Consider the following 14,725-nt stretch of genomic DNA (forward strand, 5'->3'; position numbering starts at 1 on the left):
ACAGTGCACGTAGGAACTTGCCAACTTTAACTTCTGCTCTCTGTCTCTGGTCATTAAGACGGAGAAGGATGTGAATTGTTTAGAGCCGTGGCTGATAAAGGAAATGGACTCGTGCCTCTCTGATATTTGGCTCTATAGAGACCTAGATGCCTTTGCACAACTGTTCCAATTAATATTAACAGAAAATGTCAGTGGTAAGTTCCCATATTATTTACTAGTAGTAATATGTCTAGGTTGGTCACATACATTTTTTTTCTTTTGCCTATTGAGCATCCTCAGTTAAGGACCTTTGTGATTTCTTACATGATATTGGGACTGGATTTTGTTTTATAAACTCCCTACTGCTCATTCTCCCACAAGTTTGACCATAAACATTATTTAAACTTTGCCCTAAAGTTCTACTCTCTCTCCAGTTTGGCTTAACCTCTGAAAAGTTGAGAGGCTTCTAGGCCCCTCTATTCATAATTTTCATTAATTTGTGCCTATTGTCTGCTGAGAGCATTTTTTCTACATATTAATTTGTTTGCATCATATACATTTACATATTAAGTATGAGACTGTTTTTTTTTCTTATTTACTAGTTGACTACAGACACAGTGAAACAAGCGCTTCACCGTTAATGGTGGCTGCTGGTCGAGGTTTTCTGAGCCAGGTAGAGCAACTTATTGGCATGGGAGCCAACGTCCACAGCAAAGCTTCCAATGGATGGTAATTACCCTTTACTGTATTCATTTTATTTTGACTACAAATATCCACAGATAGTGTTCATCCCACTTTACCTTTTGAGCAGTTTGTGGCTGTAGGACACATGACATAAGCCGTCTATCCTCACTAATTGCTGGGGTAGGACAAGTGACAGAAGCCGTCTATCCTCACTGATTGTGGCTGTTTAACATGTGACAAAAGCCGTCTAGCCTCACGGATTGTGCTTGTAGGACTCGTGACATAATCTGTCTATCATTGATTGTGCCTATAGGATATGTGACGTAAGCCATCTATCCTCACTGATTGTGGCTGTAGGACATGTGACGTAAGCAGTCTATCCTCACTGATTGTGGCTGTAGGACATGTGACATAAGCCGTCTATCCTCACTGATTGTGGCTGTAGGACATGTGACATAAGCCCTTTATCCTCACTGATTGTGGCTACAGGACACGTGACATAAGCCGTCTATTCTCATTGATTGTGGCTATAGGACATGTGACGTAAGCAGTCTATCCTCACTGATTGTGGCTGTAGGACATGTGACATAAGCCATCTATCCTCACTGATTGTGGCTGTAGGACATGTGACGTAAGCAGTCTATCCTCACTGATTGTGGCTGTAGGACATGTGACATAAGCCATCTATCCTCACTGATTGTGGCTGTAGGACATGTGACGTAAGCAGTCTATCCTCACTGATTGTGGCTGTAGGACATGTGACATAAGCCATCTATCCTCACTGATTGTGGCTGTAGGACATGTGACGTAAGCCGTTTATCCTCACTGATTGTGGCTGTAGGACATGTGACATAAGCCATCCTCACTGATTGTGGCTGTAGGACACGTGACGTAAGCCGTTTATCCTCACTGATTGTGGCTGTAGGACATGTGACATAAGCCATCTATCCTCACTGATTGTGGCTGTAGGACACGTGACGTAAGCCGTTTATCCTCACTGATTGTGGCTGTAGGACATGTGACATAAGCCATCTATCCTCACTGATTGTGGCTGTAGGACACGTGACGTAAGCCGTTTATCCTCTCTGATTGTGGCTGTAGGACATGTGACATAAGCCGTCTATCCTCACTGATTGTGGCTACAGGACACGTGACATAAGTCGTCTATCCTCACTGATTGTGGCTGTAGGACATGTGACATAAGCCGTCTATCCTCACTGATTGTGGCTACAGGACACGTGACATAAGCCGTCTGTCCTCACTGATTGTGGCTGTAGGACATGTGACATAAGCCGTCTATCCTCACTGATTGTGGCTACAGGACACGTGACATAAGCCGTCTGTCCTCACTGATTGTGGCTGTAGGACATGTGACATAAGCCGTCTATCCTCACTGATTGTGGCTGCAGGACATGTGACGTAAGCCGTCTATCCTCACTGATTGTGGCTGTAGGACATGTGAAATAAGCCCTCTATCCTCACTGATTGTGGCTACAGGACATGTGACGTAAGCCGTCTATCCTCACTGATTGTGGCTGTAGGACATGTGAAATAAGCCCTCTATCATCACTGATTGTGGCTACAGGACACGTGACATAAGCCATCTATTCTCATTGATTGTGGCTATAGGACATGTGACATAAGCCATCTATCCTCACTGATTGTGGCTGTAGGACATGTGACGTAAGCCGTCTATCCTCACTGATTGTTGCTACAGGACACGTGACATAAGCCGTCTAGCCTCACTGATTGTGGCTACAGGACACGTGACATAAGCCGTCTAGCCTCACTGATTGTGGCTACAGGACACGTGACATAAGCCGTCTAGCCTCACTGATTGTGGCTACAGGACACGTGAAATAAGCCATCTATCCTCACTGATTGTGGCTGTAGGACATGTGACATAAGCCGTCTATCCTCACAGATGCATCATTTGCACCTTAAGAGACAATTGTATCCCTACATTAGTAACCTTAATTGACTGAAATTGTGGATTGCTCTTTTGAAGATATTTTTTCTTTCATAATTGTCTCTTATTAATTTCCTGAGGTTTGAGTGGAAGCCTGATAAAAAACAAAGATTTTCTAAAATGCATTTTTAAATAAGGGTTGTAAAGGTTAAAAACATCAAACTAAGGTTTACTGCCCCACTGCTGCTCTAGAATGGTCTCTTCACCACTTCTCCTGTGTTTTATTGACAGGCTGCAACAATGACATCTCGGCTATAACATGTGTGACCCCTGCAGCCAATCACTATACTTACCAGTTGTGTACCCACTTGTTCTGCATCACCTCTCAGCCCAGTGATTGGCTGCAGGTGCCACGTGTTCTGCAGTTGTGGCATCAATGCCGCAGCCTTTTAACAAAGACTGGGGGAGCACTGGAGCAGCAGTGGGCAAGTAAGCTATATAGTTTGTCATTTTAAACCTTTGGAGTCCTTATCACTTAAAACATGTATTCTTGGAAAACAACTTTATCATGGTCAAATTCATTAGATGTATATTTTGTTAATTTTAGTTAAAAAATAGTGAGGGGGGGTGGGGAGTTTTGCATCCTAAGATTTGCAGCAGTGCACTGAAAACTAATATGTAAAAGCTGCACTATTTACACATGACCTCGGTGCCTTCACATGTACATGAGTAGGTGTAGGGTGGTCACTTGTCAGTGTAGCACTGCTATACACTTGTATGAGATTATCCGTCTACATCTTAAACAGAAATATTTCCAAATTTGTTTCCAATAGGACGGCTCTGGACTGGGCGAGACATTTTGGTCAGGTAGAAGTTGTTGACCTCTTGGAATTATACAGGTAAACCGGATTTACTAGTACTAATGTTTCTCCTCAAGAAATTTTAATACTACATTTTCACTTGTGTTAATTGTATGATAGGTCTGCCTTCTCGAGCAACACTAATGTTCACTATGGAAATAAGTTAGTGTGTGAAAATCTCCAAATATCCATTATGCTCCAATTTCCTAACAACTTTTCTTCCCATAGGAAAATACTTGAGACTTCCAGCGTTGTGTAATAGACAGTAATAGACAACTTCCATTGACTTGCCCTCAGAGGACATAATGATTACAGCATTTTAAAGGCCCTTTAAAATTGTATTGTACCATAGGGTTGCTGTGGTCTAAACTAACTAAAGGATCTGCTACTATCCTTTCCTGGTGCAGTGCTGCCTCTCTGTTGCTGCTCCAGTCTTTGTTGATTGTTGCAGTAGTGAAGTCACATCTGCAGTGCTGCAGCCCATCTCCGAGCAAGAATAAGACACTGAACTTGGGGATTGCTTACAAGGATTGGAGGCACGACATCAGTAAAGACTGGAGCAGCAATGGAGACTCATCACTCAGGGATGATGAGTAACAGCTCTGTCTATTTTAGACCCCTGAAACCCTAAGGTACAATAAAATGTGAAAAGACACAACCCATTTAAGATGACCGTTCAGATTCTGATTCAGTAACTTATAATCAAATGCCACCAATAATGTAATGGGTATGGGAGAAGTCTGAACGTTGGTTTGGAACTATTTGGGAGGTTTCTGTCAGAGGTGATCTCCCTACACCTATAGCAATATGATAGTGAGCATGCACATGTGGGGAAGCTTGGATTCACTGCACCTTATCCTGGTTGGTGATAGTGATCTGGATGTCACCACATTCATTGTTCTGTGTTATTATTAAGCTGTCTCTTTTCTCTGTGTAGCGCCTCCTTGGAGCCTGGCAGTCTAGATGAGAGCTCCCTGGTGCAGAAAGAAAGCAGCAACTTGAGTGTGGAAGAACAAGAACTCCTGAAAGCTTACCACTACAGTTTTGATGATGAAAAAGTGGATCTTGACCTAATAATGCATATTCTTTATAATATCTGCCAAAATTCTGACTCCGGTACAACAATTTTATTGCATAGAATTAAATTAAGGAACAATTAGGTTGTATTAAAGGGGTTGTCCACAACCCCTTCTCATTAGCTATGTTTCTCCCTTGTAAAATAATAACACCTATACTCTGCTCTGGTGCCAACGCTGTTCCAGAGGAGTAGGTACTGGCTCTCCTGGGTATCGTGTGACATGTTGCTTATGTGATACGTCCCTAGGAGAGAACAGCAAAGCCAGGAGCTGAATGGCTATAGGGATCGCAGGACATATTTGCCGACACAGGTGGAACGACACTGTAGGTGAGAAAAGGTGTTATTGTGTTAGAAGCCAGAAACATAGGGATTCTCAAGGGTTGTCTGAGTAGTGGACAACCCCTTTAAAAGGGTTTTACTATTTCATTGAGTTATGACACAATGTACGGATCTTGGGAATGAATGCCCCCCTACTATTCATTCCATGCACAGCTGCTTCTTGCCATACATCTTTATAAGTAACTGCACCATGCCCCAATTCAATTTAAAAGGGTCATGATTAGCAAAGGTGCTTGAATAAGTTGTCATCCGAGCATGCTCGTGTGCAAACCGAGTATCTTCAGCGTGCTCGAATAATATGTTCGAGTCCCGCGGCTGCATGTCTCACGGCTGTTCCACAGCAACAGGGATAGCCTGTTTGTTACACGATTCCCAGGAGAGCTAGTACCAACTCTGCTGGAATTACGTAGGCACCGTAGGAGAGTGTAGGTGTAGTCTGTTACCATGAAATTTGCATCAGTTTCCATGGGAGTGGTAGGAAAATAACTCTAGTTTTATTTTTTACTATCTTATGTCAATGAAAAAATGGTTACGAAAGTGTGCAATGCTTTTAACCCCTTAGTGACGGAGCTAATTCTGACCTTGATAACACTGGTCAACAGCATTTTTGGTGCCAAAGATATTTCATCGAATTTAGGGTATTTTTGGGGTGCTGATTCTGAATATGTCATCAGTTTTGCCAGATTGGCTCAAGTTTTTGAGATTTTTGGTATCTTATTTATAGCACCTGATGGTAAATGCGACGCATCATCTCATTAATTTCTTTGGATTAGTACTTGAACTGAGCAGTTCTCAATATAGTTTTGTGTTAATTAGTGTTCTAAAAGTTTGTTCATAGCTTGATTTTTGCACTAACTTTATGTTGTTGTCTGTTTTCCAGTGAAAAGCATGAACTCATCAAGAAGAAGTTGTCTTAACGATCCAGACTCATTCTGTTACATTTGTGGTGAATACACACTGCCAAAACATAGAAGAAACATAACAGACTTCGTAAAAAAAGTGTATTTTGCCTATTTTGGGGTTATGCTTGGGGACCAAGACAAGTTTTGGGCACCACACATAGTGTGCAAAGCATGTATCGAATTATTACGAAAATGGAGCAAAGGACAAAGAAAAAGCTTCAAATTTGGTGTTCCAATGGTGTGGAGAGAGCCAAAAAATCATCATGATGACTGTTATTTATGGTAAACACAGGTACAGGCACATCTTCACAATGAGGGACAGGCCTTCTTGCAGATTCCATGTTACTCCCATTTTCGTTTCTTATGCTTATTGAATCCTTGCACTTGCACTGCACAGAAATAACAGTCATCATGATGATTTTTTGGCTCTCTCCACACCATTGGAACACCAAATTTGAAGCTTTTTCTTTGTCCTTTGCTCCATTTTCGTAATAATTCGATACATGCTTTGCACACTATGTGTGGTGCCCAAAACTTGTCTTGGTCCCCAAGCATAACCCCAAAATAGGCAAAATACACTTTTTTTACGAAGTCTGTTATGTTTCTTCTATGTTTTGGCAGTGTGTATTCACCACAAATGTAACAGAATGAGTCTGGATCGTTAAGACAACTTCTTCTTGATGAGTTCATGCTTTTCACTGGAAAACAGACAACAACATAAAGTTAGTGCAAAAATCAAGCTATGAACAAACTTTTAGAACACTAATTAACACAAAACTATATTGAGAACTGCTCAGTTCAAGTACTAATCCAAAGAAATTAATGAGATGATGCGTCGCATTTACCAACAAGTGCTATAAATAAGATACCAAAAATGTCAAAAACTTGAGCCAATCTGGCAAAACTGATAGCATATTCAGAATCAGCACCCCAAAAATACCCCAAATTCATTAAAATATTTTGGACACCAGAAAAAAAAATTTTTTTTGTTGACCTGTGTAATCAGGCCCAATTTTTTAAATCTGACCAGTGTCACTTTCTGTGGCAATGACTCTGAAACGCTTCAACAGAACCCCAAGGCTAACAGGAGAACGTGGACCCCAAACTTTGTTGTGCAATTTCTCAAGAGTATGCCCATACCCCCATATGTGCGGGAAAACTACTGTTTTGGCGCACTGCACAGCTCCAAAGGGATCCTGCTGTAGAAGGTCTTTGTGTTTAGCTCTGCAAGCACCTGTTTGATTTTTGCATCTCTGTTTTGGAGTGATATCCTTCTCACTCTAGCAGTTACCTCCACCTTCTGCTGCTAATTAACACACCTTTACTGAAGGTTTAAATGCATTCAGTTTCTGCAGCAGGGTGCCATTGTTAGTTCAGTTTTCCTTTGTCTGATTGGAAGTACAAGCAGTCAGCTAGTGCCTCCTTGGAGTATGGAGTACTCTTGGAGGATTGCTGGCGTGATATCTCGGTGGTCTTCTCAAGCTAAGTGTATCCCTTCATTCGTTCACCCTCTCTCTCTTTAGTTGTATTGGTGGCAGACTAGCACTTACATCATCACCTCCCTAGCCAGGGCCTGTTTCTGTGGTCAGGCAGGGTTAGGTTCCTGTTCGGTGATAGGTGCAGAACCTATTTAGGGACATACTAATTACTGGCTTTTGATCACTGTGATTGGGTCTATAGCGGTGATCAAAATTAATCAATAAGAAAAATTCCCGCTGCTGCTGGGTGCCGGCCGGCAGATCTTGGCAGGCAGACTGCGCATGCACCCACCACCACTGTTTTTTTTTTCAGGAAGAGTTGTGGATGGCCGGGGATGGAGCTGGAGGGATCAGGGGATGGCGGAGGTACAGGAGGATTGGTTTGTGGACCTCATTTCTCTCTCTGACATGTATACCATGTCAGAAAAGAGAGAAATATTTCTAATACCTGGCACACTTTTTTTTTTCTTTTTTTTTGTTTTACATGATCGCCGTTATTCTTTGATCGTGATCTGCAGGGTCTCCGCTACCCCTTGTATCTGAAACTCGGAGAATTTCTGATGCTGTTTTAAAACAGCAATGAGGGAATAAGACCTCTTAATGGCCGCCGTTTTAATGCGTATCGGCGGTCTTTAAGGGGTTAGTTATATTACTATATAACAAACTATTCTAAAGTGCTTATGCTTTTGAAGTATTTAGGAAACATATGATTTTACAGTAAAAGAAGAGAATTAAGGAATATAAATGAGTCCATTTAAAGCTCCACTACTTTTTTTTTTTTTTTTTTACAGTTCTGAAGTGGTGCATCTAATCTATGGTCCCTGCCCCCCTACTCTTATACTCACACTCCAGTGTCTTCACCGTTTTTCTTCACTGCTTCGATCCTACAGCACCATCTTGTGACCACAACTGCTGACTGGCCAGAAGTTAGAAGTTACATGTAAAGCTCTCAGTGCAAGTCTATGAGACCCAGAATGAGGCTATCATATACTTGTATTGAGTTGTGACCTCCGGCTCACTCCATGAAACACTGGAACGATCCAGCAGGTCACAAACTGCCGGAGACCAACAAGAGACGCGGTGATAAAAGGTGAAGTCCATGGAAGTATGAGACTAAGTGCAGGGACCTTAGATTAGAAGCACCACTCCAGCAGAGTAATAAACGAAAATGTTGGAGTGGTGCTTTAACCTTTCCATGACATGTGCCGTACATGTACTGCACATTTTGTATCTCCCCCTTTGATGTGGGCTCTGGCGGTGAGCCCATATCTTTCCCGACACATGTCAGCTGTTTTAAACAGCTGACATGTGCCCGGAACAGCCGCTGGTGGAATCGCGATCCACCCTCCGCTATTAACCTTTTAAATGTTGCTGTCAAACTCTGGGTTGGCATGACAACCAGAGGTCTTCTACAGACCTCTATGGTTGTCTTTGCTGGCTGGCTATAAGTGCCACCCAATGGTCGGTGCTCATAACAAGTCAGCAATTCTGCTACATATAGGTGATCTGATCATCGCCTGCATGCAGCAGAGGCGATCAGGTTATGGCAGCTTTTAGTCTCCCATGGAGACTATTGAAGAATGCCGTGAGTGAAAAAAAAGTTTTAAAAAATATAAAAAAAAAATATATAAAAGTTCAACTCACCCCCCTTTCGCCCCATTCAAAATAAAACAATAAAAAAACCCCAAACATACACATATTTGGTATCGTCGCTTTCAGAATGGCCGGATCTATCAATAAAAAAAAAAAAGGATTACTGTATATACTCGTGTATAAGCCGAGATTTTCAGTACATTTTTTGTTCTGAAAACGCCCCTCTCGGCTTATACATGAGTCATTGCCGGTGGGCAGCAGAAGACATACTCGCCCTCCTGGTGTCATCGCTGCATATCAGTTCCTGCATCTCTGAAGTCGGCATCTCTCTTGCTGTCTTCCTTCCTGTGCTGAGCGGTCACGTGGTACCGCTTATTAAAGTAATTAATATGCACGCGTCTCCACTCTCATAGGCGTGGAGTGCATATTCATTACTTTAATAATAATAATAATAATAATGATAATAATAATTTTATTTATATAGCGCCAACATATTCCGCAGCGCTTTACATTATAGAGGGGACTTGTACATACAATAGACATTACAGCATAACAATTAACACAGATCAAAACAGATACCAAGAGGAATGAGGGCCCTGCTCGCAAGCTTACAAACTATGAGGAAAAAGGGGAGACACGAAAGATAGATGGTAACAATTGCTTTCGTTGTTCAGACCAGCCATAGTGTGAGAATCAGGTGTTCATGTAAAGCTGCATGAACCAGTTAACAGCCGAAATATAACAATAATAATAATCTTTATTTTTATATAGCGCTAACATTCTGCAGCGCTTTACAGTTTGCACACATTATCATCGCTGTCCCCGATGGGGTTCACAATCTCGAATCCCTATCAGTACCCGGAGGAAACCAACGAAAACACGGGGAGAACATACAAACTCCTTGCAGATGTTGTCCTTGGTGCTAACTATTGAGCCACTGTGCAGCCCATGTATATGTAACAGTACAGACACAGAGGGCTGTTAAATGCATAGAGCGTATGAGAACATGATGCGAGGAACCTGATTATGGTTTAAGTTTTTTAAATGGGCCACACAGGAATAGTTAGGTAAATGCATTGAGGCTGTATCACTGACTGCTCAGCAAAGGAAGGAAGACAGGAAGAGGATGCCAGCACCCAAGATGTTGGGACTGATATGCAGCGCCAGGAGGGTGAGTAGGACTGGGAGAGGGTGAGCCATGCAATATTACCCTGTCCCCGTTTCACCGCCGCGCTGTGTCTTCCGGGTCCCCTGGCTGTGACGTTCAAGTCAGAGGGCGCGATGACGTGGTTGGTGCGCGCCCTCTGCCTGAACAGTCACTGCAGAGCACCGGCGACGCTGAGGAGCAGCGGGCAGCGACGAAAGGTGAGTATGTTTGTTTGTTTTTTAATCGCAGCAGCTGCAGTGTAGGGAACATATTTTAATATGGAGCATCTTATGGGGCTATCATTAACCTTTATGGAGCATTATATGGGGCATATTTTAATATGGAGCATCTTATGGGGCCATCATTAACTTTTGTGCAGCATTATACGGGGCATATTTTTGTATTGAGCATCTTATGGGGCCATCATTAACCTTTGTGCAGCATTATATGGGGCATATTTTTGTATGGAGCATCTTATGGGGCCATCATTAACCTTTGTGGGGCATAATTTAAATATGGAGCACCTTATGTTTTTTTTTTTTTTTTAACAAACTTTGTTTTTTTTTTCACCACTTAAATAAAAAAGAATCTAGACACATTTGGTGTCTATGAACTCGTAATGACCTTGAGAATCAGAATCGCAGGTCAGTTTTAGCTTTTGGAGAACATGGTAAAAAAAATCCAAAAAACCATTGTGGAATTGTACTTTTTTTGCAATTTCACCGCACTTGGAATTTTTTTCCCGTTTTTGAGTACATGATATGGTAAAACCAATGGTATCGTTTAAAAGTTCAACTTGTCCCACAAAAAACAAGTTCTCACATGGCCATATTGACGGAAAAATAAAAAATTTATGACTCTGGGAAGAAGGGGAGCGAAAAACAGAAACGCAAAAACGAAAAAGGGCTCCGTCTTGAAGGAGTTAAAATTACCTCTTTATGGGTAATAGATTCACATTATTTGTTTGATCTGGGACTAAGACTTATATCAGGAATGAGGGTCTTTAGATAATTTATACCCCTTTGCCATTGATCAGAGATTTACTGTAAATTTGAGATATCTAAGCTAAAGTCTGTTCAGATCAGCGGTAGAGAGGATGTAATGATTACATTTAATTTGCAATCCCTGAACTATCTGAGGGGTTGTGGTTGTGGAACAATAGTAATTGAATGTTTCTGTATTTAAATTCCAAATGTTCTTAATGTAATATTGTTTGATTAGCTAATAATTTCTGTTTTTTAGGGGCCATACTAATATTTCTCCCAGGGTATGATGAAATAGTAGGGTTACGAGATCGTATCTTGTACGATGACAAGAGATTTTCTGAAAACTCTCACGGGTAAATGTTCCTTATTTTAAGTTGTCAGGCATTATAGACAGTAATAATGTAAAAAAGCTAAATGTTCCTGGGATAAAATCAGATTAAATAGGCTGTCCAGGACATAAAATTGTATCATGGAATCTTAGTGGATACCATTTTATTATTGAGTTTTATAAATTGTATGTAGTAGAGATGATGCAAATTGACTTGCAGGACCCGTTCCAGCAAGCACAGCAATAATCTGTGGATCCTGGGTGGGAGCCCTGTAAAGGCCCTGTCACACTTAGCGAGATCGCTAGCGAGATCGCTGCTGAGTCACAAGTTTTGTGACGCAACAGCGACCTCAGTAGCGATCTCGCTATGTTTGACACGTACCAGCGACCAGGCCCCTGCTGTGAGATCGCTGGTCGTGTCGGAATGGCCTGGACCTTTTTTTGATCGTTGAGGTCCCACTGACATCGCTGAATCGGTGTGTGTGACACGGATCCAGCGATGTCTTCACTGGTAACCAGGGTAAACATCGGGTTACTAAGCGCAGGGCCGCGCTTAGTAACCCGATGTTTACCCTGGTTACCATCGTAAAAGTAAAAAAAAAACAAACAGTACATACTCACATTCGCGTCCCCCGCCGTCCGCTTCCCGCACTGACTGACTGCCGGCCGTAAAGTGAAAGCACAGCACAGCGGTGACGTCACCGCTCTGCTGTTAGGGCCGGCGCTCAGTCAGTGCAGGAAGCGGACGCCGGGGGACGCGAAGGTGAGTATGTACTGTTTGTTTTTTTACATTTTACACTGGTAACCAGGGTAAACATCGGGTTACTAAGCGCGGCCCTGCGCTTAGCAACCCGATGTTTACCCTGGTTACCCGGGGACTTCGGCATCGTTGGTCGCTGGAGAGCGGTCTGTGTGACAGCTCTCCAGCGACCACACAGCGACTAAACAGCGACGCTGCAGCGATCGGCATCGTTGTCTGTATCGCTGCAGCGTCGCTAAGTGTGACGGGGCCTTAAACCCCCTCTTAACTGATGGTATCCTTGGATCCACTTTTGATAAGCTGGCCTGGGAAAAATATCATTATTGCAGTATGACACACTTGTGATTTTGGGACAGGCTAGCTAGCCAAAATGAGAGCTTCAGTTAGGAGGACTACTGCTGGCTGCCATACTGCCGTAGGTTACCGACGTGGACCCTGGATTTGATCCTTTAAAGTGACTTGCACCTTCTCTACTATATATGCAGTATATATACCGTGTGTATATATATATATATATATATATATATATATATATATATATATACACACACACACACACACACACACACACACACACACACACACACACACACATTATTTTAAAGGATCAAGTCCCGGGTCCATGTCAGTAACCTATGGCAGTCAGATATATATATCGATGGCACCTGTGAGGAGAGATACATTTTACAGTTTTACGGGCTGGTTACAGGTCAGGTTTTATGCTTTCTGCAGGTATCAAATATTCATGCTGCACTCAAACATGCAAACTACTGACCAGAAGAAGGTTTTGAAGAACCCGCCAGTTGGCATTCGGAAAATTGTACGTAGAATGACATGAATATAACATATGGCTTGAAAGTGTGAAAGCTACAGTGGTGGGAACATTCATTGTTTGTATGTTTTATAGATACTTTCAACCAACATCGCAGAGACCAGCATCACAGTAAATGATGTTGTGTTTGTGATTGACTCTGGAAAAGTGAAGGAGGTAAGCATTGGTGAGAGAAACTGTATTCTGAGAGGCATACAGTGGTAAGGATAGTGTATCAGGATTGCTTTATATTGTGCTAGAACTTTTAATGTTAACGGCACCTTTCTTTCATTGTGTTTGTTTGTATATATTGTATTTGTATGTATTTGTACACTGTACATCAGAACCTACAAGAAACAAAATGAGCAAAAACGCTGCTGTAACTAAATAAATAAAAAGTAAAGTTCTTAGTATTACTGTTTTTGATCAAAAATAGCATAAAAGCCATCCCACCATTGACAAGGAGACTCTGATCGGGTGGTCCTACACTGTTTAATTTTAAAAACCTAACCATGTGTCAAAGTTGACCTCAGTGTGTGAATAAGGGCAGAAAAAGGGCCGAGTTCGAGCCAGTGGACACCAATCTGGGGAAGCCTTTAAGTGTTATTTCCAGCTCAGGAAAGGGAGGCCACACCCCAGCTTGCACAGAATGTAAAAATACAAAGAAAAAACAGTTGAGTTGGTATGCATGCAGCACATAAACGCATGTTCACATTGGCAATAAAACATACAAAACCTACAAGAAATTAAATGAGCAAAAACCCTGCTGTAACTAAATAAGTAAAAAGCAAAAGTGCATTTAAATAACACAGAGTTCTTAGTAATACTGTTTTTGATCAAAAATTGCATAAAAGCCATCCCACCATCAATAAGGTGACTCTCATCGGGAGGTCCTACATACCATGTTTCAAAGTTGACCTCAGTGTGTGAATAAGGGCAGACAAAAAGACTGAGTCCCGACCAGTGGATACCAGTCTGGGAAATCCTTTAAATGTGATTTCCAGCTCAGGAAAGGAAGGCCACACCCCAGCTTGCACAAAATGCAAAAATACAAAGACAAAACCACCAAAATTGAGCTTCAGTGTATATGCCCATTTACCTACATCAAGGTAACCTTTTTCTCTTTCAGTTGTGATCCTAATTTTACAGACTCTCCTCTCTATATACAGTGGGTACGGAAAGTATTTAGACCTCTTTAAATTTTTCACTGTTTGTTTCATTGCAGCCATTTAGTAAATTAAAAAAAGTTCATTTTTTTTCTTCACATTAATGTACACTCTGCACCCTATCTTGACTGAAAAAAACATTAATGTAGAAATTTTCACAAAGTTAATAAAAAAGAAAAACTGAAATATCACATGGTCATAAGTATTTACACTCTTTTCTCAAACACATATTTAAGTCACATGCTGTCCATTTCCTTGTGATCGTCCTTCAGATGTTTCTACTCCTTCATTGGAGTCCAGCTATGTTTAATTAAACTGATAGGACTTGATTTGGAAAGGCACACATCTGTCTATATAAGACCTCACAGCTAACAGTGCATGTCAGACCAAGAATCATGAGTTCAAAGGAACTGGCCATGGAGCTCAGAGACAGAATTGTGGTAAGGCACAGATCTGGCCAAGGTTACAACAGAATTTCTGCAGTACTCAAGGTTCCTAAGAGCAAAGTGGCCTCCATAATCCTTAAATGGGAAAAGTTTGGGACCACCAGAAGTCTTCCTAGACCTGGCCGTCCAGCCAAACTGAGCGATTGTGGGAGAAGAGCCTTGGTGAGAGAGGTAAAGAAGAACCCCAAGATCACTGTGGTTGAGCTCCAGAGATGCAGTAGGGAGATGGGAGAAAGTTCTGCAAAGTCAACTATCACTG

General features: G+C 41.8%; 1 protein-coding gene across 2 annotated transcripts in view; it reads left to right on the forward strand.

The window, feature by feature from the left end:
* YTHDC2 (YTH N6-methyladenosine RNA binding protein C2) overlaps positions 1-14,725 on the forward strand; it is a 198,705-nt gene that overhangs the window by 91,372 nt on the left and 92,608 nt on the right. For both annotated transcript variants that reach the window (XM_077290493.1, XM_077290503.1), the window contains exons 11-17: positions 59-194; positions 582-708; positions 3,406-3,471; positions 4,370-4,548; positions 11,212-11,308; positions 12,776-12,863; positions 12,951-13,031. In XM_077290493.1, coding sequence (XP_077146608.1) covers positions 59-194; positions 582-708; positions 3,406-3,471; positions 4,370-4,548; positions 11,212-11,308; positions 12,776-12,863; positions 12,951-13,031 — 774 coding nt within the window. The remainder of the gene's footprint in view (positions 1-58; positions 195-581; positions 709-3,405; positions 3,472-4,369; positions 4,549-11,211; positions 11,309-12,775; positions 12,864-12,950; positions 13,032-14,725) is intronic.

This window comes from Ranitomeya variabilis, chromosome 1 (assembly GCF_051348905.1).
Source record: "Ranitomeya variabilis isolate aRanVar5 chromosome 1, aRanVar5.hap1, whole genome shotgun sequence".
Lineage (NCBI taxonomy): Eukaryota > Metazoa > Chordata > Amphibia > Anura > Dendrobatidae > Ranitomeya > Ranitomeya variabilis.